At 40.0% G+C, this 26,653-nt stretch overlaps 2 protein-coding genes and 1 long non-coding RNA gene across 3 annotated transcripts in view; 2 read left to right on the top strand and 1 right to left on the bottom strand.

Annotated features, from left to right (window-relative positions):
* The window catches only part of LOC122944087 (ficolin-1-B-like), a 257,588-nt gene that overhangs the window by 164,607 nt on the left and 66,328 nt on the right, over positions 1 to 26,653 (top strand). The gene's annotated exons all lie outside the window — the stretch shown is intronic.
* LOC122944086 (interferon-induced very large GTPase 1-like) overlaps positions 1 to 26,653 on the top strand; it is a 48,568-nt gene that overhangs the window by 18,090 nt on the left and 3,825 nt on the right. Inside the window, 4 exon segments of the mRNA XM_044302309.1 lie at positions 14,831 to 15,002; positions 19,639 to 19,664; positions 19,958 to 20,066; positions 21,615 to 26,652. Of these exon segments, the coding sequence (XP_044158244.1) occupies positions 19,975 to 20,066; positions 21,615 to 26,652 (5,130 nt within the window). The 5' untranslated portion in view covers positions 14,831 to 15,002; positions 19,639 to 19,664; positions 19,958 to 19,974.
* Positions 11,142 to 21,727, bottom strand: LOC122944089. Its single transcript, XR_006390939.1, has 3 exons — positions 21,593 to 21,727; positions 16,415 to 16,454; positions 11,142 to 14,446 (listed from the first exon to the last, which is right to left on the bottom strand). It is a non-coding gene; the product is annotated as an uncharacterized LOC122944089 (long non-coding RNA).

The raw sequence follows: 26,653 nt of genomic DNA, 5'->3' as shown, positions 1-26,653 counted from the left end.
AACTACAACTTGTCCCGCAAGAAACAAGCCTTCATACTGCTCTATCTATAGAGAAAAAAAAAAAGTTATAGCTCTTGGAATGCGACAATGAAAAAATAAAAATAAAAATGCCTGGTCACTAAGGCCCAAAACATGCTGGCCACTAAGGGTTTGAATCATGTTTATTTTACAGCTTATTCCAATTTGCTTTTATTATTTTTATACTTCGCACCTCTATGCATTGACTTATGCACCACTAGGGGGAGCTTACTGCATAGCAATGTATCATCATTATGATCATAGGATACTAAAGCCTAGAGTGTATGGGCTCACAGGAGATTTATGCAGTCATTTATCAAACTGGTGTAAAGTAGAACTGGCTTAGTTGCCCATAGCGACCAATCAGATTCCATCTTTCATTCTTGACAGCTCCTTTGGAAAATGAAAGGTGGAATCTGATTGGTTTCTATGGGCAACTAAGCAAGTTCTACTTTACACCAGTTTGATAAATGACCCCATTAGTTCCTGTGAGGAGATCGGGTGACGATGAGACAGGAGGTAGTAAAAAGTAGTGTTTTGGAAAGCGGTAATTTTGCAATGTCTGTGGGAATTTTTAAAAGGAGTTTTGTGTGGTATTTTTTGCACGTTATTCACCTGACCATGTACACAACTAACCCCCCTCCCCCCCCTGAGGTGAATATATGAGACTGGAGATAGCAATGATATGTCATGGAGCCGGACAGATATAAAGCTGAGGTAATTTAACATCTTCATTTTATCAGAACCCCATTATTCACACCTCCCAATCATCCCGGATCCGGCGGACAGTCCTGATTTGCAGTGGCGGTCCTGCAGTATGTCCCTCTCTCAGTCCTCGATTTGTTCAAAAACTTCAGTTTGTAATGCTTTTTCCGTACAGCATTAGGGCACATGCACACAAACGTACACAAACGTACTGTATACGGGACCATTTATTTCAATGGGTCCTCAAAAAAACATAAGTTCCTCCATTTACATTCCGTTTCCGTATGTCTGCATGTCCGTTCTGCAAAAAAATAGAACATGTCTTATTATTGTCCGCATTATAGACAAGGATAGTGCTGTTCTATTAGGGGCCAGCTGTCTAGTTCCGCAAAATACAGAATGCACACGGACGTCATCCATATTTTTTGCGGATCCGTTTTTTGCAGACCGCAAAATACATACAGTCGTGTACATAAGCCCTTAAAATGTATTGACTCCGTGTAGGCAAACTTTGTATTGCCCGAATTTGTACTAGACTTCGGTGAATAACTACGGTATTCCTATCTGCATAGTTAATTTTTTTTTTAAAATAGGAATCCGAAGCGGGCTTTGGTACTGGCTGGTAACCTTGGTAAGAACACTTCAGATTCCTATTTTAAAATGTTTTTATACATGCAGCTAGGAATAACGTAGTAATTCACCGAAGTCTCGCACAACTTCAGGCGATATGAAGTTTGCCTACAAGGAGCCAATCCATTTTAATGCTGTATGGATGAATCGTCTTCGGATCTATGATCCGAGTTTTTGAATGAATCGTCTTCGGATCTATGATCCGAAGCTCCATTTGCTCAAGCCTAATTGTAATGGTGAAGTAGGGGGCCATCCGCTCCCTGCTTCAAGATTCAGCTGCCGGTGCTCACCACAGCATCACGCTGCTGGTCTGTGTAGGAGAAGCGTGCTGGCCGGGAATCAGCTTCTGCTCCTCCTACACAGCAAGCATGATTTGTGACAGCATCCTTCTACTGCTGAGGAATGCTGGCAGCTGAGCTGTGATCATCAGGGGAACCAGGTGAGTATTTATTGATTTATTTATTTTTTACTTCTTGTGAAGGGGGCAGATGCCTGAGCATAACTACTGTGAAGGGGCATATCTGGGTGTAACTACTGTGACAGGGGCATATATCTGGGCATAACTACTGTGAAGTAGGGAACATCTAAGCATAACTACTGTGAGGGGGCATATCTGGGTATAACTACTGTGATGGGGGCACATAACTGGGCATAACTACTGTGAAGGGGCATATATGGGCATATCTACTGTAAGGGGCATAATGTGGGCATAACTACTGTGAAGGGGGCACAGTGTGGGCATCACTACTGTGTGGTGGCACAAAGGGGGAATAACTACTATGTGGGGGGCATTAAAGGGACTAGATGTGCATAGTGCAGTGGAAAGGTTTGGGGTGGTCCCAATGTTAGGCTGGGTACCTTGGACACCATCGAGGTGTCACCATGTGTTGCTGCTCTCCGGAAGGGATGGTAAGATGTGGTGCAGCCCAATTGGAAATAAGTCCATAGAGTCAGGGTCTGCAGTAAACCAGTGTGCTTTTGTACTGGAGGAATTCAAGTGCAAAACAATACAGGCAAGGCACAGAGCTGGCTTCTGATTTAGCTGTCCCTATCTCTCTCTCTCTCTCTCTCTCTCTCTCTCAGAAGGCTGGTACCCTGGACAAAGGCTGGTTATACAGGGTCTGTGGCTTCGCATCCCCATCTCAGAGGCTTTTTCTGGTCATGCAGTCTGGAAGAGTCTCTTCTTCTATACACTGATCCCTAACTGCAGAACACTAGGGGCTCTGAATGTTCTCCTTATACATAGTTTCTGGCTAAACTAGAACCTTCTAATGGGAGGGGTGGAGTGGAGAAACACAACCCAAACAAATACAATGTTACAATTCTAGTCTCTCAAAGAACTGGATTTGAACTTCAATAATACCTAATGACACAGCATTTTTTTTTCCAGACAAAAACAAGTCTTTAGACATAATAACATAGCTAAACCAGACATCCAAAAAGTCAGTCTGTCTGGTTTAGCTTTTTACCTCTAAAACATGCTCTGCATTAAACCTTATGGTAACTATGGAAAATTACCAGCTTCTCATTATTAGGTCGAAAGTCTCTCAGTATTCATTAACCCTTCCACAGTGCTGTGCAAATTTTATGCAAATGAACAGGATATATATCACTAAATACCGTACATATAAAATGCAGTTACACGGTATTAAACAGTATAAGTCAGTGCAAGTTAACCCTTTAACGTGAAATAAAGTAAGAAGCTGATAGTAACATAGTAACATAGTAGCATAGTACATAAGGCCGAAAAAAGACATTTGTCCATCCAGTTCGGCCTATTATCCCGCAAGTTGATCCAGAGGAAGGCAAAAAAAAAAAAAAAAAACCCTGTGAGGTAGAAGCTAATTTTCTCCACTTTAGGGGACTATAAACTTCCTTCCCGACTCCAATCAGGCAATCAGAATAACTCCCTGGATCTACGACCCCTCTCTAGTAGCTATAGCCTGTAATATTATTAAGCTCCAGAAATACGTCCAGGGCCCTCTTGAATTCCTTTATTGTACTCCCCATCACCACCTCCTCAGGCAGAGAGTTCCATAGTCTCACTGCTCTTACCGTAAAGAATCCTCTTCTATGTTTGTGTACAAACCTTCTTTCCTCCAGACGCAGAGGATGTCCCCTCGTCACAGTCACAGTCCTGGGGATAAATAGCTGATGGGATAGATCTCTGTACTGACCCCTGATATATTTATACATATTAATTAGATCTCCCCTCAGTCGTCTTTTTTCTAAAGTGAATAACCCTAATTTTGATAATCTTTCAGGGTACTGTAGTTGCCCCATTCCAGTTATTACTTTAGATGCCCTCCTCTGGACCTTCTTCAGCTCTGCTATGTCTGCCTTGTTTACAGGAGCCCAGAACTGTACACAGTCCTCCATGTGTGGTCTGACCAGCGATTTGTAAAGTGGTAGGACTATGATCTTATCACGGGAATCTATGCCCCTTCTGATGCAACCCATTATCTTGTTGGCCTTGGCAGCAGCTGCCTGACACTGGTTTTTGCAGCTTAGTTTGCTGTTTATTAAAATTCCTAGATCCTTTTCCATGTCAGTGTTACCGAGTGTTTTACCATTTAGTATGTACGGGTGACTTGCATTTTTCCTTCCCATGTGCATAACTTTACATTTATCAGTGTTAAACCCCATCTGCCACTTATCTGCCCAAGCCTCCAATCTATCCAGATCCCTCTGTAGTAGTATACTGTCCTCATCAGTGTAAATTACTTTACACAGTTTAGTGTCATCTGTGAAAATTGATACTTTACTATGCAAGCCTTCTACAAGATCATTAATAAATATATTGAAGAGAATATATTTACTGATGACTTAATAAAGAGGAAACGGGGGCAAATGTCCACAAATGTCCAAACTTCAAAGTATCCCTGCTCCAGGGCACTACAATAGTTATGCTATTAGAGGCGTGGCCTAGTATGAAAAAAAAATGATGTGCACCGCACATGTTGTCCCTCACGTCCTGCTGCTGGGAAGTGTAGTTGGAGCATGCAGGCCCGGGAAAAAGTACTGCATGTCGTAGTTTTAGTCCGGCTGCCTCTCGCCAGGCCCTGCTGTGGTGCCGCCGGAACTCTGCCACCTCCCTCATTATAGTCAATGGGGACGGAGCGGCAGTCTGGGGGCACACGTGAACTAGTGGCAGGACGGATTCACCCGCTAGGACAGCCTGCCGGACACCCCTTCCGCTAATGTGAAAGTACCCTTAGACCAATGAGGCAGGCAATTGGCTGCAGTGGTGTATGGAACGTCACCACTGCAGCCAAAGTAATATGTCACTGGCTGCAGCCTGGGAGAGAGGAATGTCTTGAAAGGGAGAAGGTGAAGATTTATCAAAACTGGTGTAAAGGAAAAATTTCTTAGTTGCCCATAGCAACCAATCAGATTTGACCTGTCCATTTTTCAAGGATCCTTTGGAAAATGAAAGGTGGAATCTCAATGGTTACTATGGGCAACTAGGCCAGTTTTCCTTTATACCAGTTTTGATAAATCTCACCGCTACGTGCTTTTATTATTTTATCAGGCTCCCAGCAGTTTCCTATAATAAGAACATATCTTGGATAACGCCTTTAAAGTGGTATTCCAGTTTCATGACACTGATGACATATCTTCAGGATACATAATCAACATTGGATTGGTGGGCTTCCAATTCATGGCACCCCCACTGATCAGCTGTTTGAAGGGGCGCAGCGCTCGTGCTTTTCATTGTTTAGCAGCACAGTCTGCATCATAGTGCCAGGGCAGTGTAATTACAGCTTTATTTTCATTATATATATTTTTATTTGAAAAATACGTTGGAAATACGTTACAATATGCTTGTGCACATCACATAACGGAAAAGTTTCATATGTAGAGGACTGGCGAACATTGTATAGTTACTTCTAATATATCCCCTCAATATTGTTATATATCAGAGGAACACTGTTCGCCAGACTACCCTCAACTTTAATACATTCCATTTAGTTTTCCAGGTTTATACCCTTGCTCCCACCCTATCGCCCATCACCAATCTACCCGTCATCACCTCAAGAGCCCATGAGCTAAACTTTAAACATTTGTATATGATTTCCTCCTTTTCCAATGGATCCAATCCGACGTGTACATCGCCACTCATATGTCGCTAAGTCCAATTTGCCCAAATTGTTTCCCACTGTCTAAGCCGTTGTTTACCCTCATATAGGACCCTTTCATAACTATTTATCTTGTTCATTAACCCTTTCCATTTATCAAATTCAGGGCATTTATCCGATCCTCAATTCTGAACGATTACTACTCTAGCAATCATCAAACCTTAAAGCCATAGGCTATTCATCTTCTTGCCCGAAGTTTCAGGAACAAACTGTCCAAATATTGCTCATTCTATTCCTGGGGGGATTTTTAGGGAGGTCCTTGTGCCCATTTCCTCAAAAATCTTAACCCAGTACCGTTGTATTATAGGGCAAGTCCAGATCAGGTGTATAAAGTCTGCTTGCTCACTCTGGCACTTTAAACATCTGTAATCCGACTTTCTATATATCCTAGAGAGAAGTAGGGGAGTGTAATATAAGTGGTGAACTATTCTATATTGAATAAGCCTGTGATTACTGGATATTGATGCCCTTTTAATTTTTCTACAACCCCCCCCCCCCCCCCATTAAGTACAATATTGTGTCTATTGCCATTTATTTTCGCTCTTGAATTTAGTGACCTTCCCCAAGCCTAACTTTATCCTCTCATATAATTGTCATATAGTGACCCTAGTATCTTTAAAATTATAACAAAAGTTAGTAAATTCATCATCTTTAATCAAAATGTAATCTTTATTTTTTACCTAGCTAAGAGCGTGTTTTAATTGTTTGTATCTAAACTTTGTTACTGTGTTTATCTCGCTATCTACCCAAATTTCCTCCAGAGGTTTGATACTGTCTACATTAATAATTTGTGATAATTGAGCAATACCCTTCTTTTCCCAAAATTTATAATCTAAAAACCTAAGCTCCCTTAGGCGATAATTGTGCCATAGTGGAGTAAAACTTAAGCCATTTTAAATACCCAACACACCCTTGATTTTCTTCCAAACCATGTGAAGCATACTACTAATTGTACATTGTTTTCACACCACACCTAAATATCCAGATTCTAGTGCACTAAATATATCTCGTGAAGAACCCTCAAAGTCCCGTAAAAGATATTGAACAGGGGAGGTAAGCCCCTGTCCCATACAAATAAATGTATCCCTGTATAAATGGGAGGGATAACCCCCGTTGCTCTTCTGCGAGCCAAAGAAATTTCTGTTTAATTCGGACTCTCTTTCTTCCCCATATTAAGTCATTTATGATCTGCTAGAGTAGATTAAAAAAAAAGAATCCTTGATCCAAATTGGGCATGTGGTAAGTGTATATAAAATATGCGGAAGGAGAACCATTTTTACCAAAGTCAATCTATCAGATTGACTTAGTGTTAACTTCTGCCATACTCTTATTTTACCCTTAATTTTCTCCGATAATGGTGCGAGATTCAATTTATCAAATCCCGGTAATCTACCTCTGATCTTAATTCCCAGATACTCAAAATTATCTGAGGAGTCTAAGAGCTTGATATTTATAGCCCTGTTGGGGGCTGGCGCATTCAAGGGTAAGAGCACTGATTTAGACCAATTGATTTTGTATCCTGATATGACTCAAAATCATTTATAACCTGCATAACATAAGGAATTGCTCCTAACCCCTCTTTTAGGAATATAAGAACGTCATCGGCATATAGCCTAATTTTATCCTGGGCACCCCTCATTCCAAACCCAATTATGTTTGCATCAGATCTTATTTTGATAGCGAGGGGTTCTAAAAACAGTAGAGCAATAGGGAAAGGGGGAAGCCCTGTCTAGTGCCACGATGTAGTTCAAAAGCATCGGACCAATTGCCATCAATAACTACTCTCACCATCAGACAATTATATAGCATTTGAGTCCATCCGATATAATTTTCTCCTAAGTTCATTTTCGTCATTACTTGCCATAAGTAGTTCCACTCCACCCTGTCAAACGCCTTAGTGGCACCAAGTGACAGGATGGAGCAGTCCCGATATTTCCCTATTTGAATATTAAGCAGTGCTCTGTGGATGTTAATTTGGGCATGACACTTGGGAATGAACCCAGTTTGATCTTGATGGATTAGTCTTTCTAAAACTTCTTAACAATATTTTATAATCAGTGTTTAACAAGGAGATTGGTCGATAGAAGTCAATCTCTTGTTCATCTTTGCCTTTTTTGAGCACTAAGGTAATGAGAGCTACAGTTAGTGAGGCTGGCAGCCTACCTAAGTCACTCGATTCATTAAAAACCTGCAATAGATAGGGAAATAATATATCACTGTATCTTCTATAGATCTCAAACGGAAGTCCGTCAGCTCCTGGTGCAGAGTTCCCCTGAGTAGAACCCATCACCTCATACAACTCATTCAGCTGAAATGGTCTATTCAGAGCAGCACTTTCCTCTTCAATAAGAGCAGGGATATCTATACTATAAAAAAAAAAAATCCATACCATCCTAATTCCTGTCATACTCTGATCTATATAGAGCTGAGAAATAATCCACATACTCCCGTTTGAGATACTCCGGTTCCTCCATCACCGTACCATTAAGCATTCTCAGGGCTATCGCTCTATTGCTGGTCTTTGATTTTTTATAATAGCTGCGAGTAACCTGCCAGTTTTACCAGATTCACTAAAGTGCTTTAGTCCAGCAAAGAAGACTCTTTGTTGAGCTTTATTAATTATAACATTTTTATAGTCCTCCTTAGCTTGTATTAGCTGCTGTTGAGTTTTTATGTTTCGGATTTGTATGTACTTAGCCTCAAGTGCCCTTACCTGTTCCACCAACAGTTCCTCATGCTTAACAAAGGAATTTTTAAGATTCTTTATTTGACTCAAATATAGACCCCGGAGGAATGCTTTCAAGGCATCCCATACGGCGTGGATATGAGCTGTACCTATATTGATGTTCCAGAACTCTTGAATCATCTTACCTATAACTGATTGCTCATTAACAAGACTAATCCAGTAAGGATTTAGTCTAAACCGCTTGATCTTCAGGGTTTTATCCTAAGTTTTACATTCACAAACATGGGAGAATGGTCAGAACTACCATTAGGTTCGTATTTCATTCGACTGACTTGATCAATAAAATCTGATCTAGCAAAGGCAAGGTCAATCCTTGACATGGCTTCATATGAAAGGCTGAAACAGGAGAACACACCTTTATCTATGTATACAGGGGCGTAGCTATAGGGGGTGCAGAGGTAGCAGTCGCTACCGGGCCCAGGAGCCTGAGGGGCCCAAAGACTCTTGTGCCACATAAGAAGACACTGGTACAGTCCTGATCAAAAGTTTAAGACCACTTGAAAAATTGCAAACAAAATCATATTTTACATTGTTTGATCTTAACAAGGTTCCAAATAGAGCTTCAATATGCAACAAGAAGATATGAGAGTGAGACAAAACATTTTTTGAGCATACAATAATTGAAAATAACGGGTTAACTGAAACAGGCAGTTTTTCAGCTGATCAAAAGTTTAGGACCACAAGCCTTTAAAAGGCCAAATCTGTGCAAAGATGTGGATTAATTGTCATTTTCTGTCAGGTAGTCATACGTTGTGATGGCAAAGGCAAAAAAACTCTCCCTTTTTGATTGTGGTCGGGTTGTTGAACTGCACAAGCAGGGTCTCTCACAGCACGCTATCGCTGCTGAGGTGGGACGCAGTAAGACAGTCATTTGGAATTTCTTAAATGATCCTGAGGGTTATGTAACAAAAAAGTCAAGTGGAAGACCCAAAAGAATTTCACCAGCACTGAGCCGGAGGATCCAATTGGCTGTCCATCAAGACACTGGACGATCCTCGACCCAAATTAAGGCCCTTACTGTTGCTGACTGCAGCCCCATAACCATCAGGCGGCATCTGAGACTGAAGGGCTTCAAAAAAAACAAACGTTTTCAAAGACTTCGTCTCCTTGAACGCCACAGAACTGCTCGTTTGGACTTTGCAAGAGAGCACCAAACATGGGACATTCAAAGGTGGAAGAAAGTTTTATTCTCCGATTAGAAAAAATTTAACCTTGATGGTCCTGATGGTTTCCAACGTTATTGGCATGACAAGCAGATCCCACCTGAGAAGTTTTCTACGCGCCACAGTGGAAGGGGCGCCATAATGGTCTGGGGTGCTTTTTCCTTCAGTGGAACAATGGAGCTTCAGGAAGTGCAGGGGCGTCAAACGGCCGCTGGCTATGTCCAGATGTTGCAGAGAGCATACCTCATGACTGAGGGCCCTCGTCTGTGTGGTAATGACTGGGTTTTTCAACAGAACAACGCTACAGTACACAATGCCCGCAGGACAAGGGACTTCTTCCAGGAGAATAACATCACTCTTTTGGCCCATCCTGCATGTTCCCCTGATCTAAATCCAATTGAAAACCTTTGGGGATGGATGGCAAGGGAAGTTTACAAAAATAGACAACAGTTCCAGACAGTAGATGGCCTTCGTGCAGCTGTCTTCACCACTTGGAGAAATGTTCCCACTCACCTCATGGAAACGCTTGCATCAAGCATGCCAAAACGAATTTTTGAAGTGATCAACAATAACTGCGGAGCTACTTATTACTGAGTTCATGTTTGGAAGTTGGATTTCTGTTTTGGGGGGGGATTAGTTTTTTTTAGGAGGTGTGGTCCTAAACTTTTGATCAGCTGAAAAACAGCCTGTTTCAGTTTATTCATTGTTTTCATTAAATTGAATGCTCAAATTTTTTTTTGTCTCACTCCCATTTCTTCTTGTTGCATGTTGAAGCTCTACTTGGAACCTTGTTAAGATCCAGCCATGCTTAATATGATTTTTTGCCATTTTTCAAGTGGTCTTAAACTTTTGATCAGGACTGTATTATACAAAGTGCATGCAAGTTACACCTCTGGCTGGACAGAAGCGGTTAGGTTAGGAATTTGGTATGGAGGGGGGGGGGTGCAGTTTAAATTTTTGCCTCATGCAGCACGAAGGTTTGAGGGAAGGGGGGCCCAAGCTGAACTCTTGCACCAGAGCCCATGAGCCTTTAGCTACGTCCCCGTATGTATAAATATTGCCAGATATCAATCAATGCCCATTCCTGGCATATTCTAAATAACAAAGTGTGGCCCCCTGTTCTCAGCTTCCGATTGGACGAAGCGGAGAATCTGTCTTTTTCTAGGTCCATTACATTATTGATGTCACCCAAAACTAAAATAGAGCACTTACCCTTGCAGTTTATGAAATCCGTCAAACATGATAATTCAAAAAAGGCAAAAAGGAGGGTGGATGTAAACGAAAGCCAATATGCATATCACCCCATTTCATCTAGCATGCAAAAAAACTACTCTCTCGGTCAATTATTTGGTCCAGGGATATATAATCAACTTTACTACGTGTATATATATACGCTTATACCGCGTGAGTGGGTTACTGTATATTGTGCCCATTTATTTTTCATCACGGCAACCTTGTCTAAGGACAGGTGAGTTTCAAGAAGGCCAACTATCGCTGGAAGATGTTTAACAACTTGATCAAAAACAGCACACCTTTTTATTCTGTCGGCCAATCCACGCACGTTCTGTCTGTGACTCCCGGGGTGACGACAAGCCTCCCTCCCATCTTTATTCCCACCCTCTACCCACCAGGTTGGTCCACAAGACCACATAGACCTCATAAACCTCTTCCACTCTGCTCATCCCTTCCATTCCCCTATCCCCCCTACCCACCCATCCAAAGTCAAAATAAAGAAAAGAGAAAAAAAAGACATTATAAAAAATAAAAGAACATTAATCGCCTATTCATTTACGGTCAAGCCATTCCTGGGCCTCATTAGAGCTTACAAAGAACAAGACCTGGTCCTGGTATATTACTTTGAGTTTAGCCGGAGATAATAAGGAAAATTTGATCTTTGCTTGAAACAGCCTTTTCTTTATTTCTTGGAATTCTCTACGTTTGATCTGTGTTTCTCTACCAAAATCCTAGTATATCTCAATCCTGTTATCATTGAAGTATTTTTCCTGTAATTCTCTCATCCTCTTCAGGACCAGGTCTCGATCCTAGGAGCACAGCATCTTTGCTAATAGTGCTCTAGGGGGGCTCCCAGGGGAAGGCTTCCTTCCTGGGATTCTATGGGCTCGTTCTACCATAAACCATGAGGATAGATATTCAGGTCCAATACTCTCCAGAACCCATTTTTGGATAAAACCCGCTGGGTCTTCCTTTTCTACCCCCTCGGGAAATCCAACAAAATGAAGAAGATTATATCTTTGTGATCTATCCTCAAGGTCAGTGATTTTATCCCAAAGTGCTTTCTTCTCCTCTTCCATTTTATCCACTCTTGTGGTTGTCCTGCCTGCCTCAACTTTTAAATCAGTGACTGTAGTCTGTAAATCCTTCACCTTTTCCTGTACTTTATTCATCTCACCTTTGATGAGCTATATGACTGATTGTATGGATCATATTTTGATTGCCATATCTGCCAATGACTAATTGGTGTGATTCACCGCACCTAATATGTCTTCCAATTTCTTATCAATTAAATCTATCCTGGGGTCTACAATTGATGTTTTACATACTGTACATCTTCAACCTAAATTCTGTTGAATTTCACTTTTTTCTTTAGTTTCCAATATCCCCAATATATGAGCAGTTCTAGTTTTAACCAGGAAGGGGGGGGGGGGGACTTGAGATATTTCTCTATATTTGCAAGGGGGGGTACCAGCCCCCCCACCTTTTGGGGAAACAGTCCCCCCAGATGTCCTACTCTGTGCCTTTGCGGGCAATTTATATATTTTTTAAATTTGTTCAGATATATTTAAAGCGGTTAGATATTAGATGTTGTATATATAGACTAGAATACTACTCCGATCAGGTGTGTATCATATGCTAGCAAAATCTAGAATAATTGAGTTTGCATAGAAATGTGCATCCATTACTTCTTTCTTGTTACAATCCCGGCAATGGGGGTATCTGCACAATTCACTTTTTTATTTTAATAGAGAGAAATAACGGTTTACCAAAGTAATCTGTATAAAGTCACTTTAGGAAGCAAAGTTAAGACTCGGGCAGTCACAACAGCACCCGGTTATATATAGAGCATGTGGTGAAAATGACATTAAAGAGATTTCCCAGCAGTCCAGCATCGATGTTCTACCAGAAACTCTGTATTCAGGAATTTTTTGCATCCAGTTAGTATGTGGTAAGCAGAATAGAATATGGGCCAGTTCAAACTAGAAGTAACACTTGTGCATAATACCCAGGACTTAAACTGGGGCTGAATAAAAATACTTTATAGCACGAGGCGAATGACACGTAACCAGCAAAGCATGGGGACTCCGTTTTTACACATATCACATATTTCCTCCATATAACCAGGAATAAGAAGTCGCCTGCGTGCTACTTAACCCAATATATGGTAACTCCACCACTCTCCGTCTCAGACACCCGACTGACCTGCAGCTACAATCTTCTCCCTTCTCAGGATCACTGTGTGGCAGTAAGTCCGTAGCAAGGGGCTTGTGGAGGGCATAAGACAGATAAGTTACTCAAGCCCCAGAGTACTGCCATGTACTGTCCTCGTCCCTTTAAATTTGGGCTTGTCACACGCAGTGCAATAATTCCTGCCAGTATGCTCCTTAGACCGGCAAATTAAAGCTGAGGGAAACCCAGGACATCGTGTGTGATTATAGGACATTTACCAGTACTCACGATACCCAGTCCCGTCCTTGTGTCTGGCAGGGTCTTTAATGGCTTATTTCATCGAATTTCCTTCCTGGGATTCTATGGGCTCTATGAGGATATAGAAGAATAGAAATTCATGCGCCCCAGGCGTTCGGCGCGGCGGAAATAAACAGGGGCACACACAGTATCATGTGCAGGCTGGTCTTCCCCACTATCAAGTGCCCCTGGTCCTCAACGCTTTTACCGCCGACAAGTTCTTTTCCCACTCCGAATCAACTTGTCCGATAGGCTAAGGTCCAGGTGTATAGGTGAGACGGTGGCCAGATGGAGGCAATCTTCCTTCAGCGTGGAGGACGGCGGTCCCCATACCGCACGCATTGTCGGAGCGGCGGGGAGGGGGAAGGGGAAGAGGGAGGGATTGCGGCACGTTGTCTTACGTCATGCCGCTACGCTCCTTTTATTCTATTTACTTGATAGGTCATGAGTATCATGAAAACGAAATACCACTTTTACCCAATGCCTTTTCATTTTCCCTACCAGTTGCTGATTGAAGTAGGCACCTGTTCACTACAATTCCAGACTTTAACCACATATGTAACAGGCACCTACTTCACTGTAGTGCAGAGGAAGGCAGTCATTAGCACCAAGAGAAATATAACCGGCTGCTCAGCTACATTGCTGAGCGACTCCAGACAAAATGTTGTTGCCGACAACGGGTGTGGAACCACTGTGTCAATCAATAGGTTTGACTTTGTACTAAACCTAAGAGTGTTAGCCTGGCAGTCCCCTGGTATTCACGCTTTAACTCTTATACAGGGATCTAGACTTATGGAGTAGCCCCTGTGTTGTTAACAGCTCAGGCATGGGGGGTCAGAGACACTGCTGTGAAGCACTGAAGTATTGTCACAGGTTATGGGGAAGGGAAAACACCAAATTCACACAACAACAAATAGACAACAATCTAGGCCTCATAAGCTGAGGAAGAGGGATGTGACCTCCTAGTAATCCCTAGGCCTTTCCCTGACTCCTGCAAGTATGAGCAGATCCTGATGGTGAAAATACTCATATGCTGGATACCTAAATGCCTGCTAAAACCGACAAGCCCTAGGCTAGGTAGCAGGAGATGAGACAGCTGGTTCCTTCTCAGATGAAGGAACCTGCATCTCCCTGAGGCCTAGAAACAACTCACACCAGAGAATAACAAACAGCGAAGGCAGCAAGTACTTAGCTTAGAGATGTATGGAAAAGCAGGAGATCCAAGACAAACCAGCTCTAGCAACTCTAAGCAGAAACTTTCAACCGCATGGTCAGCAGTGTGAGGCGGATCTAAATAGAGCCTCATCACTGATAACGAGCAGCACCTGAGGAGAGATGAGCTCCTGCAAAACAACAACATACATAGAGGAAAACAGAGAGATGTAGAGTTTTCTTCGGGTATCCTCTCTTCCCTTTACCGGGTTTAGGAACTATAGGTGACTATTTAGGTTAGTGAGTGTATGTGCTGGTTCCACCGGTAAAACTCTCATGTATCCTAGTGTGACTTTCATGTGTTCTTATTCACGGGGAACAGTCCACTTGGATTCTACTGTCATTTTTTCCTTATAGGGACTTTTGACTACTTTTTCTCCTCCTTCTTTTCCATTCACCTATTGTCCATATTGGTTTAGTGTTACTTTATTATATCTATTTACGATTGTATGCGTGATGTAGAGTTTTCTTCGGGTATCCTCTCACTGAGAATTTTTTATTTATTTTTTTCTCAGTGAGAGGATACCCGAAGAAAACTCTACATCACGCATACAATTGAGCCAGAAAAAGCAGCAGGATGAATTTATTAATGAGCACCGGGCAATCCAGAACCCAAAATGATAAAACAATACGCTGTATTGGAAATTACGATGGACAACATGAGAAGATACGGAAGATCCTAACACGGTATTGGCATATACTACTCTCAGATGATGAGCTTAAAGAAATCATCACCCCGAGACCAGCAATTACATACAGAAGGGGGCAGAACATAAAAGAGAAAATAGTGCATAGTCACTTTGTTCAGAACAAAAAACAAAATAAACTTGTGGGGACTTCAGTTTCTGCAAGATGATGTCACCGAAAAGGGAATTTTTGAACCCTGGGGATAATAAGAAATATCAAATTAAGGAATACATTAATTGTAAGTCAATGGGAGTAGTGTATGCCATACAATGTGAATGTCCAAAAATCTATGTGGGTAAAACCACGCAAGAACTTAGAAGACGTATATCCAAACACCTGAGCGTAATAAATACCAGTGGTGATACACCTATAGCAAGACATATGCATCAAATGCATAATGGAAATACCCAGAATTTGAAAGTCTGGGGCATACAAAAACTTAAACTGGGCCCCAGAATGGGAAATTTAGACAGGAGACTACAGCAAGAGGAAACCCGCTGGATTTATCGTTTGAAAAGTCTAGCCCCTGTAGGACTAAATGAGGGATTCACCTTCGCCTCATTTCTCTGAGAGAGATCATAGTAACAAGAATTCAGTATAAGGAAGAGATAAGAATGAATAGAACCTATTTTAACTAGAAAGAAGAGGAGCCAGGCCAGAAACCAGAAATAGATGTATAGTACGAGAAATAGGATCTCAAGTACAATATGGAGTATGACCAATGGTATTGTATAGCCGTGCTGCAAACCATACACTTGGAGTAAAATAATACTGAGAAAGTAACAGTAAATAGATATAATAAAGTAACACTAAACCAATATGGACAATAGGTGAATGGAAAAGAAGGAGGAGAAATAAGTAGTCAAAAGTCCCTATAAGGAAAAAATGACAGTAGAATCCAAGTGGACTGTTCCCCGTGAATAAGAACACATGAAAGTCACACTAGGATACATGAGAGTTTTACCGGTAGAACCAACACATACACTCACTAACCTAAATAGTCACCTATAGTTCCTAAACCCGGTAAAGGGAAGAGAGGGATTATGGTAAATAAATCACTAGTAGCACTTATAATTGACACTAATGAAAATAATGGAGAATCAAATAAAAAAAAAAAAATATAATAAAAATAATTAAAATAATATTGGAAAGAAATAATAATATTAATAATTAAAAATAATAATAATAATAATAATTAATAATATATATATATATATATATATATATATAAAAAAAGGAAATTAAAAGTAAAAACAACAGATAGAAGTAATACAAATTTCACTATAATTATGAAAATTATAAAAATAAAATTTCACTACAATAAATAATATAAAATATATTTTTCTAAAAAATGACCAAAAATTTACAATTAAAAGGGAGGTGGTAAAACATAACGTGTATTTAAAACTTACCTCTGGGAACACGGTGATGTAAAAGGGAAAATCGGTACATCTGGAAGTAGAGAGAAGAGATTCAGAGATCATAATACCCATCCAAAACCTATTAATATGAGAATGCTGAAATAATTAACAAATATGTAGTATGAACTAATATAACTAAGCATGGCTATATAATATTGAATGAACAGCCCCCATATAGAAAGGAGATATTACAATAGGTAAAGTAAACCAAGAAACATCCATGACTAAAAGGGGCCTGAACATAGTGAACAGAATTGAAAGGGCATGAATCAAGAACTAAGACCGGACGCATGAGCAGTGATCACCCGTGGGATTCGCTCCAAGAGGGAGAGCAGGCGCAATACAACTCACTAATGCTAAAATAGTTAGAGTATTCTGACATGTGCAGAGACGTTATACATCTGGAGTCGCATCGCCCACACGCCATCAAAAGTAGACAGGACGCAGGGAAATGACCGGCATGAAGCGAAACCAGGAAGTAGCTCCAGACATGCGCGGTAAACGTGCATACGAGTTGAAATAATACTAAGTATCAGCGCACCATGCACGGCGCAGGTTAAAGCCCATTGAGTGAGAAAGATATGGGAGGAGTTAATACCTGGTAACATCCAGTAGAGGCGTCGTGATTGGTCTAATGCTAAGCCCACAGTTAGAGAGAAACCTATTGGTCAATACAGTTATGACGAGAGAAGGGAGGTTTTATAAACCTTGCTCCGCCCCTAACACTCAGTCCTCTGCCCAAACCCCTGAAGACGCCTGGTCGGCGAAACATGTCGGGGGCAGCTAGTGAAGTTAGCGTTTTAGCCAGCGGTAGCCTGGCCTGTATTTATGTCTGAGAGAGATACAAGTATAAGAGCCCAGTCCAGGAAGGCGGCACAGTAGCCTACACGCTGTGGGAATAACAGCGTGCAGTATATAAGCAGAGAAACGCCTGAACAATAAAGGACGTATGAAATAAGCTACTGCAGATGCATAGAGCCTAGTGGACGGACTCGATAATCATAGACAATACTGTGAAAAATACTAACAGGCAGGCAGGCTATGCTGATAATTTTAACTATAGGGTAAATATAGAGTTCTAAGAAAGTTATTTTAAGGACAAGTAATAAAAGCTATTTTTTAGAATTATTAACACGTGTAAATCAAGGGACACTGATGGTCCTAGTGGCCAATTGTAAATAATATACAGGGAGTGCAGAATTATTAGGCAAGTTGTATTTTTGAGGATTAATTTTATTATTGAACAACAACCATGTTCTCAATGAACCCAAAAAACTCATTAATATCAAAGGTGAATATTTTTGGAAGAAGTTTTTAGTTTGTTTTTAGTTTTAGCTATTTTAGGGGGATATCTGTGTGTGCAGGTGACTATTACTGTGCATAATTATTAGGCAACTTAAAAAAAAAATATATATACCCATTTCAATTATTTATTTTTACCAGTGAAACCAATATAACATCTCAACATTCACAAATATACATTTCTGACATTCAAAAACAAAACAAAAACAAATCAGTGACCAATATAGCCACCTTTCTTTGCAAGGACACTCAAAAGCCTGCCATCCATGGATTCTGTCAGTGTTTTGATCTGTTCACCATCAACATTGCGTGCAGCAGCAACCACAGCCTCCCAGACACTGTTCAGAGAGGTGTACTGTTTTCCCTCCTTGTAAATCTCACATTTGATGATGGACCACAGGTTCTCAATGGGGTTCAGATCAGGTGAACAAGGAGGCCATGTCATTAGATTTTCTTCTTTTATACCCTTTCTTGCCAGCCACGCTGTGGAGTACTTGGACGCGTGTGATGGAGCATTGTCCTGCATGAAAATCATGTTTTTCTTGAAGGATGCAGACTTCTTCCTGTACCACTGCTTGAAGAAGGTGTCTTCCAGAAACTGGCAGTAGGACTGGGAGTTGAGCTTGACTCCATCCTCAACCCGAAAAGGCCCCACAAGCTCATCTTTGATGATACCAGCCCAAACCAGTACTCCACCTCCACCTTGCTGGCGTCTGAGTCGGACTGGAGCTCTCTGCCCTTTACCAATCCAGCCACGGGCCCATCCATCTGGCCCATCAAGACTCACTCTCATTTCATCAGTCCATAAAACCTTAGAAAAATCAGTCTTGAGATATTTCTTGGCCCAGTCTTGACGTTTCAGCTTGTGTGTCTTGTTCAGTGGTGGTCGTTTTTCAGCCTTTCTTACCTTGGCCATGTCTGAGTATTGCACACCTTGTGCTTTTGGGCACTCCAGTGATGTTGCAGGTCTGAAATATGGCCAAACTGGTGGCAAGTGGCATCTTGGCAGCTGCACGCTTGACTTTTCTCAGTTCATGGGCAGTTATTTTGCGCCTTGGTTTTTCCACACGCTTCTTGCGACCCTGTTGACTATTTTGAATGAAACGCTTGATTGTTCGATGATCACACTTCAGAAGCTTTGCAATTTTAAGAGTGCTGCATCCCTCTGCAAGATATCTCACTATTTTTGACTTTTATGAGCCTGTCAAGTCCTTCTTTTGACCCATTTTGCCAAAGGAAAGGAAGTTGCCTAATAATTATGCACACCTGATATAGGGTGTTGATGTCATTAGACCACACCCCTTCTCATTACAGAGATGCACATCACCTAATATGCTTAATTGGTAGTAGGCTTTCGAGCCTATACAGCTTGGAGTAAGACAACATGCATAAAGAGGATGATGTGGTCAAAATACTCATTTGCCTAATAATTCTGCACTCCCTGTACAATAATAATACATGCACATTATTTTTAAACACATCCTAATACCATAAAAATCTGGATAGAACTAACTACAATATAAATATCTAAAACTGTGAAAATAAAAATGTTCTGTGCATCGACAATGATCCCCTAAGGGTTCCCTAGTGGCCAATTGTAAATAATATATAAAATAAAGTCCCAACACGTGTTAGGGAGATATGTGTAAATCAACTCTGTATTATTATTTTTCATAAAGTATATATACATTGTATTAATAAATTGTGTGGTTACATATATTGAGAGAGTGCCCAGTATTTCTATTAACAAAAATCAACTTCTGTTAGCTGCAGGGGTGGGAAGGAGGGTGACTTATATACTAATAAAAGTATATACTCAATTCTGGTCCTGGATGCCATCTACATGGAGTTTGTATGATCAACCTACGTTTGTGTGGATTATGAGATATTGTTGTTTGATCTATTCCTTACAGGGTACAATTACATGAATAGTGACACTGTAAGTACTAGGATCACAGTTTCTATTCTTATTTCCAAGTTTGTTTACATAAATACTCCCACTTGCAGGACTAGGAACACAGGTTCCATTCTGACCATGGAAAATATCTACATAGAGTTTGTATGTTTAACCTGTGTTTGCTTTAGTTTCCAGATAAGGGGTTGTTTAATTGATTATTGATACTTATGCTTATATTAATTTTATGTTCTATATTCTACAAGAATAATACATTTATTTGCTGACTGTGTCTTTTGCTTATACTTTTACACAAATTTTTTTGGACTCTTTTACAGATTTTATTATTACAAAAATGTCTACAAGAAAACGTAAGGAATTTTCTCAAGTGCCATCAAAAGCTAAAAAGATAAAACAACAACGTACAGAAGAAACTGATGAACAGAGGTATATAAGACTTGGCAAACTGGGCCACAGAGCTGCTACATCTAGAGCTTCAGAGACAGTACAGCAGCGTGCTGCCCGACTACAGGCTATGAAAGACTCAGCTGCTACAACCTATAAAAACCACTATATCTTCATTTCATTCCCATTCATGTATAATATAAGATTGCAATAAATAAATACCCAAGCAACGTTGGGTCATCAGTTTCCTATAAATTATTCAAACTTGGGTCCACCCTCCAGCATGGATACATATCCCTTCATGCAGGGGCAGACTGGGAACTTAAAGTGGCCCTGGAAAAAATACTAAGTGGCCCTGTTTTGTAGTCAGGTCCAAATTGATGGAAGGCAAGGCCAGCAATACCATATTGTTGCACATTATACCACCCCAACAGAGGCAAATACCACATATTTGCCAGTCAATCACAAAATACTGCCAGCAGCACAAAATACAACCCCAAAAACTTCCACTGGCCGGCCATGAGGAGGGCTCAGGCGGCCCCCTGGGCATCGGCCCACCTGGAAATTTCCCTGTAAGGTCTATGGCCAGTCCGCCCCTACTTATTACATAAATAAAACACAAGACCCAAGTTCATAACATATATAGACCACCAGAACCAAACTCAGTACATACATAGAGCCCCAAAATCTGGGTCAGTTCATAAATACAGAACCAAGTTCATAACAGTAATGCAACACCAGAACCAAGTTCATAAATACAGCACCAGAAGCAAATGGCCCTCACAACTAAATAAAAAATATGATCTATATTGTGCCCCTGAACAAAATATATCCCACATTGTATCCCTAAATAAAAAATATGCCTCACACTGTACCCTTGAATAAAAAAATGTCCAACACTATGTACAACTGCAAAGTCAGTTTAACCCGCTGCCGTACTGCAAGGCTACTTTCACATATGCAATTTCTTTGATCTCAAAGTTTTGAGATGTAAGATGCACTTGGCAGCTGAAGGCATCTGTGTTGATCCCATGTTTTTATGGTGCCCGAATTGCTGAGAAAAATTATATACAATTGAGCCTCTAGGAGCAACGGGGGTGTAGCTGTTACACCTAGAGGCTCTGCTCTCTCCGCAACTGCCGCACCAACACAAATGCATTTAGCTGCCAAGCGCACATGTAACAGGTCAGTCAGTGTCATAGGGACAAACAGAAATGGATATGCTGATGTTGGGCTTGGCTCCTTCACACACAGGTCAGGGACTGTGCCCCTGAAGATGCTTATATGGGTTTCGATTAATGCATTTTTTAAATTAGGTAATAAAAGCATCCTAGGTTTAAAATAAATAAATAAAACATTCTCATGATCTAGATCCACAGTGGGGCACAGGTATTCAGTAAGGAATGCATAACATTATTGTGCCTACACTTTAAAATCTGCTATAGATAAACTATTATAAGAAGAACTTATTTATCTCTTGTGGTGAAAACAAATTTTAATTACTATTTTAAATTACAGTTTGATCTCATATCCTAATAAAACATTTTGGGAATTTTCATTATCGTAACCTTTTTCATTATTTCCTTTCAGCTCTGCGGAAATGTCAGGACATCACGATGGGAGTTCTTCTGATGTTGAGCTTGTCAATAGACTTAGAGAGACTGGCTTGGATCCTGAGTATTGGCTCGGTGTGCTTGAAGAAAACCTGGGCATTAACAATATACAGTCAGTACAATACATTCAGCCTGAAGACTGCTCGCTACTAGAGGAGAAGACCCGTTACCAATGGGAAAAAAGAGCTTTACGTCAACTATGCAATGTGCCAGATAGCAGTACAAATGTTAAGGAAATGCAAGAGAAGCGACGTCAGGTAATGAAAGAAAAGAACGAACAAGCATTAAAGGTAATAACTGAGCTAAAAACATTAAGATCTGAAGGAAAAGATCGACATGATGAAATGGTCAAGCAGAGGGAAGAAGAAATTCGTAAAGCCCTAGAAATACCTTCTGATTGTTCAACACCACCTGAGAAGTCAATAGTGGATCTTATAGATTACTATGAAAAACAGATTAAGTTCATGGAAGAATCATTTGAAAAATCTGACAATATAAAAGATGAAGACCTCCTTAGATATGCTTCTGGGGGTTTGGCACTTGAAGGAATTTTCCAAACAAAAAACATTAATGATGTGTTTCAGAAACGTGAACCACTGCTATGTATTCCAGAGGGTTTCCAACTTCTTGGACCAGAGCAAAGTCCAGTTTTTCAACAAAAGGAATTTACATCCCAAATAGAGGAGTCCAGTTTTAAAAAAACAGTTGAAAAAGTAGGGTTAAGTTTAAGTAGCTCAGTTAATTTTAGTTTCATGGGCTTCGGTCTAAAAAGCAGTACAGATTATAGCAAAGATTCAGAATCTGATAAAACCAGTAAACAGTCTAGTCAACAACAATATGTCTGTACAACAAGATACAATTACATCCCACTAGCATCCTGCTACTTCACTAAGGACCAGATGAAACTCTCGCAGAGTGCACTAAATGCATTAAAAGACATTGAACAACTAATTGCCATAGATTCAGATAAACAAGTCATAAGAATGACATGTACTGATTTTTTCCAGAGGTTTGGCTCTCATGCTAACCTAGGCCCTGTACACTTTGGGGGAATATACTGGTGGAAAGCTTCCATGGAAGGCATTACATCTAATCAGATGCAAGAAGCTAAAATAATAACATCAGAGGCACTAAACTTCTATGTTGGGGCTAGTTATGCTGGAAGTGGAGGAGATTTTGACTTAACAAAAACAAATACATATGGTTCCATTGACCAATCAACAATCTCCAAATTTCAGAAAGATATTCAGTTCTTCTCCACCAAAACAGGGGGTCCTTCAGAAGTTGATTCTCTCTTTCATTGGAGATCAGGTCTTATAGCAAGTAACAAGACATGGAGTGTCATAGATCGTGGATTTCATCTCATGCCTGTTTGGGAAATTATTGTGAGTAATCACAGGGATCAGTTCACAGATACCATGAAACTTGCTTCATGTTTAATTGATTCTTACACATCATCAACTGGTCTGACTTCAGAAACAATGGTTGGAGAAGATTTACTGACTGCTTTAGAAAAAACTAAGATATTCTTGCAAGAAATACAATCTTGGAAAGCTGAGGATTCTGAGGAACATCTGAAAACATTAAGTGACTTTAAACAAACACTGAATGAAACCACAAGAAGTTACAGCGCTTGGGTGAATTTGTGCCTGTCAGATAAAGGTCTTCAAGAATTTTTGCTTAGCATCGTTAAGAGATATCAAGAAAGTACGGAGGAAAATGTCTATTGCATAAAAATTTCACTGCAAGAACTACTTGAGCCACATATTTATTCAGTCGATAATTTTCCTGATGCTTCATTTATTATGAGGTGGATTTATAATTCAGAGAAGAATGAACTTGATCAGATCCATCTTTCTGAATTTAAGGAGCTCCTTGATGTTTTGCAGAAATCAAAAGAAAATCTTTCTCAGATAACACTTTCTCTGTCATCATCTACAGAAGAACAATTCCAAGCTAAGAGAAAAGCTACCCAGCATATCGGTTACTCACTTTATTCGTTTTTAAAAACTATGAGAAAGACAAAACAAAAAGATTCTGAATTACTGGTGCTTCTCATTGCAAATAACTCTGGATACTGTATAAAAAATCTCTACTTTCGTAACACTCTAGAACGGAATGATATAGATATCTTGCAAAACAACATAGATGAAGTCCATAAAGAATATGCAAACCTCAAAGGTCAATGTGCTGAACGGGCACAAGCTTTTCTCCTGTACACAGGGTTAAAATTTGCTGGTGTTTACAAAGAAATGACTGCTCAACAGAAAGCAGACCGATTGAATTTCATGAAAAGTCATCTAGAAGGTGATATCTTATCTAATGTTAACAAAATCATTCATCAGCGTTCTGAATTTTATGATTGGAGCAAAATGGAAGATAATCTAAGAGAATTTGCCTATGGAATTGTATTAAGAAAGGAGTTTAGCTCAGATGAAATTGCCAAAGAGCTGGAAAATATCTGTCAGGATGAAATAACACTTATTAACACTGATGAACAAATTGACAGCAGCAACATGGACAAAGACTTTTTGCAATTGTTAAAGAGGCTTGACCTTGTAAAATATTATCCACAAAAAATGAAAACAGCTGATTTTCATAAGATATGTAGATCTTCTATGTCTGAAACCCTGACTTTAGGAGAACATCAACTTTCCTTCCATTATCTACAAAAGTTGCTCATGTTGGACTATCGTGCTAGATATACACAGTACAAAAGTGCTAATGATCTCACTCAAAAGAATATAGTGACCATAAATGATAAAGTTGACAAAAATGACATATCTGAAGTTTGCTTAGATGATTTCCTTGATGACAGCAATGAGGAATTTGAAAACCAAAGTGCAAACCAAGAGCAACTTATTCACCCTATGGATCTGCAGCTGGCAATTTTTCATTGTGCTAATGACTTTATGAGGCAGTATATTTACACAAAACTTTCACTTTGTCAGTTTGCTGTACCAATGTTGGTAAGAAATCCCAGCACAAAGCTCATTGAGTTTCCTCTTTGGTCTTTTCAAGAAGTTAAAAAGAAATGGAAAGCAAAAAGTGGCGCAAACAGGGATGATACATCCAGCAACAAATGTGTTACTGAAGCTGAAACTCCTATTGTATCTTTCATTCGCTTTGGTCCATCAGCTTCTTCTAAGTCACAAATAATCAACTGGCTGATCAGTAAACAAAGACATGACATCTTCTATCACCGCCATTGCAAGGGAAGTACGAAGAACTCTTTGCTAATGAATGGCATTACAGAAATTGCTTGGTATTGCCCAGGTGGGAAGATTGATGATGCATTTGATGACTGCATTGCCTTTACCAATCTACATGGTGATGCTAGAGACCATGACAAGCAAGTACAATTTTTAGAGCAGATTTCCTCAGTCATTGTAGTTTTGTTCAATGATAGAGATGCAAGGGAAGGACATGGTAAAATAGTTTTGCAGCGATTAGTGAACTCTCCCACACCATTAATCTGTCTTATTGCAGACAAGGAATGTCCTCCACCAAAACCTGGTACTAAATTAAAAATAGGTTTAAGAGACAGAAATGAAGCAGATATGGTAGACATAGTAGCTACTACAATACATTCATTATTGACCAGTTCAAATCAAAGACACTCTCTTAACAAATGTGCAAGCATTGCCAGAAGTCATGGATTTATAGTGGATGTGGACAAAGAGCAGTGCAAGCAAGGAAGAGATGATGCAGAGGGTCTACTGTCCCTACATAAAGAAAAAAAACTCTCAGCTATAAAGGAGGCATTTCTGCCATTGCAAGGTGATCTGTGGCATATGTGGTGCACAAAAGATAAGGAACTCACTAGACTCAAGGGAAAAAATAATTTGAGCATTGAGGAACAGCGGAGTAACATTGAGTCTGAAAAACAAGCGCTAAGAAACAGTCAAATACAAAAAGCTTTTCCTTTAAATAACTTTATGAGATCTCTCCTAAATATTCTACACTCAAATGCTCAGGGCTCAAAATTATATTTTCTGCAGTGGTTTAAAATGTTTTTGGATGATTTGTCTTCAGAAACATTATCAACTCTCAATCAAGAATATCATAATGTTTGGTCAGATTTAACAGTGGAAAAGCAAAAGTGCAAAAATAAGCGTAAAATACAAAAACTTGAAAACAAACTGGAAGAACTGTCAACCAAGATCAACGGCTCAACATTTGGGCTTGAACATATTCTCAGAGAACTGGGACAAATTTATGAAGCATTAGAAACATCCCCTGAAAAAGATCAAAGCTTTTTAACTTTGCCTAAAATTGCAGCACATCTTATGGTTTCAGGGTATCCAGTAGAGCTTATGGATGGCGACGCTGCACATGTACCATTGAAGTGGATAGGAGCTGTTCTGGATGAATTGATAGGACTGTTAGGAGATAAAAAGCTGTATGTCCTTTCTGTACTAGGTATTCAGAGTACAGGTAAATCCACTTTACTCAATGCTATGTTTGGCCTCCAGTTTGCAGTGAGTGCTGGTAGATGTACTCGAGGAGCGTTTATGCAACTTATTAAGGTTGATGAAGAACTTAAACAAGAACTAAAATTTGAATATGTGCTTGTTGTAGACACCGAAGGATTAAGAGCTGTAGAACTATCAAAGAAGAATTCGGTGAACCATGATAATGAATTGGCTACATTTGTAATTGGCCTGGGTAACATCACTGTAATCAATATTTTTGGTGAAAATCCTTCCGAAATGCAAGACATTCTACAGATTGCTGTCCAAGCATTTCTTAGAATGAAACAAGTGAAACTAAGACCAAGCTGTTTGTTTGTTCATCAAAATGTTGGTGAGATCACAGCCAAAGAAAAAAACATGGAGGGAAGAAGAAAATTGCAAGAGAAACTGGATGAAATGACATTGTGTGCAGCGCAGCAGGAGCAGTGTGATGTCACTTGTTTCAATGATGTCATTCAGTTTGATGTCAACACTCATATTCACTATTTTGCACATTTGTGGGAAGGTGACCCACCTATGGCCCCTCCAAATCCAAGTTACA

The sequence above is a fragment of the Bufo gargarizans genome, chromosome 7, assembly GCF_014858855.1.
Source record: "Bufo gargarizans isolate SCDJY-AF-19 chromosome 7, ASM1485885v1, whole genome shotgun sequence".
Lineage (NCBI taxonomy): Eukaryota > Metazoa > Chordata > Amphibia > Anura > Bufonidae > Bufo > Bufo gargarizans.
The sequence above is the reverse complement of the archived record's forward strand: the minus strand, read 5'-3'. Positions and strand labels throughout refer to the sequence as shown.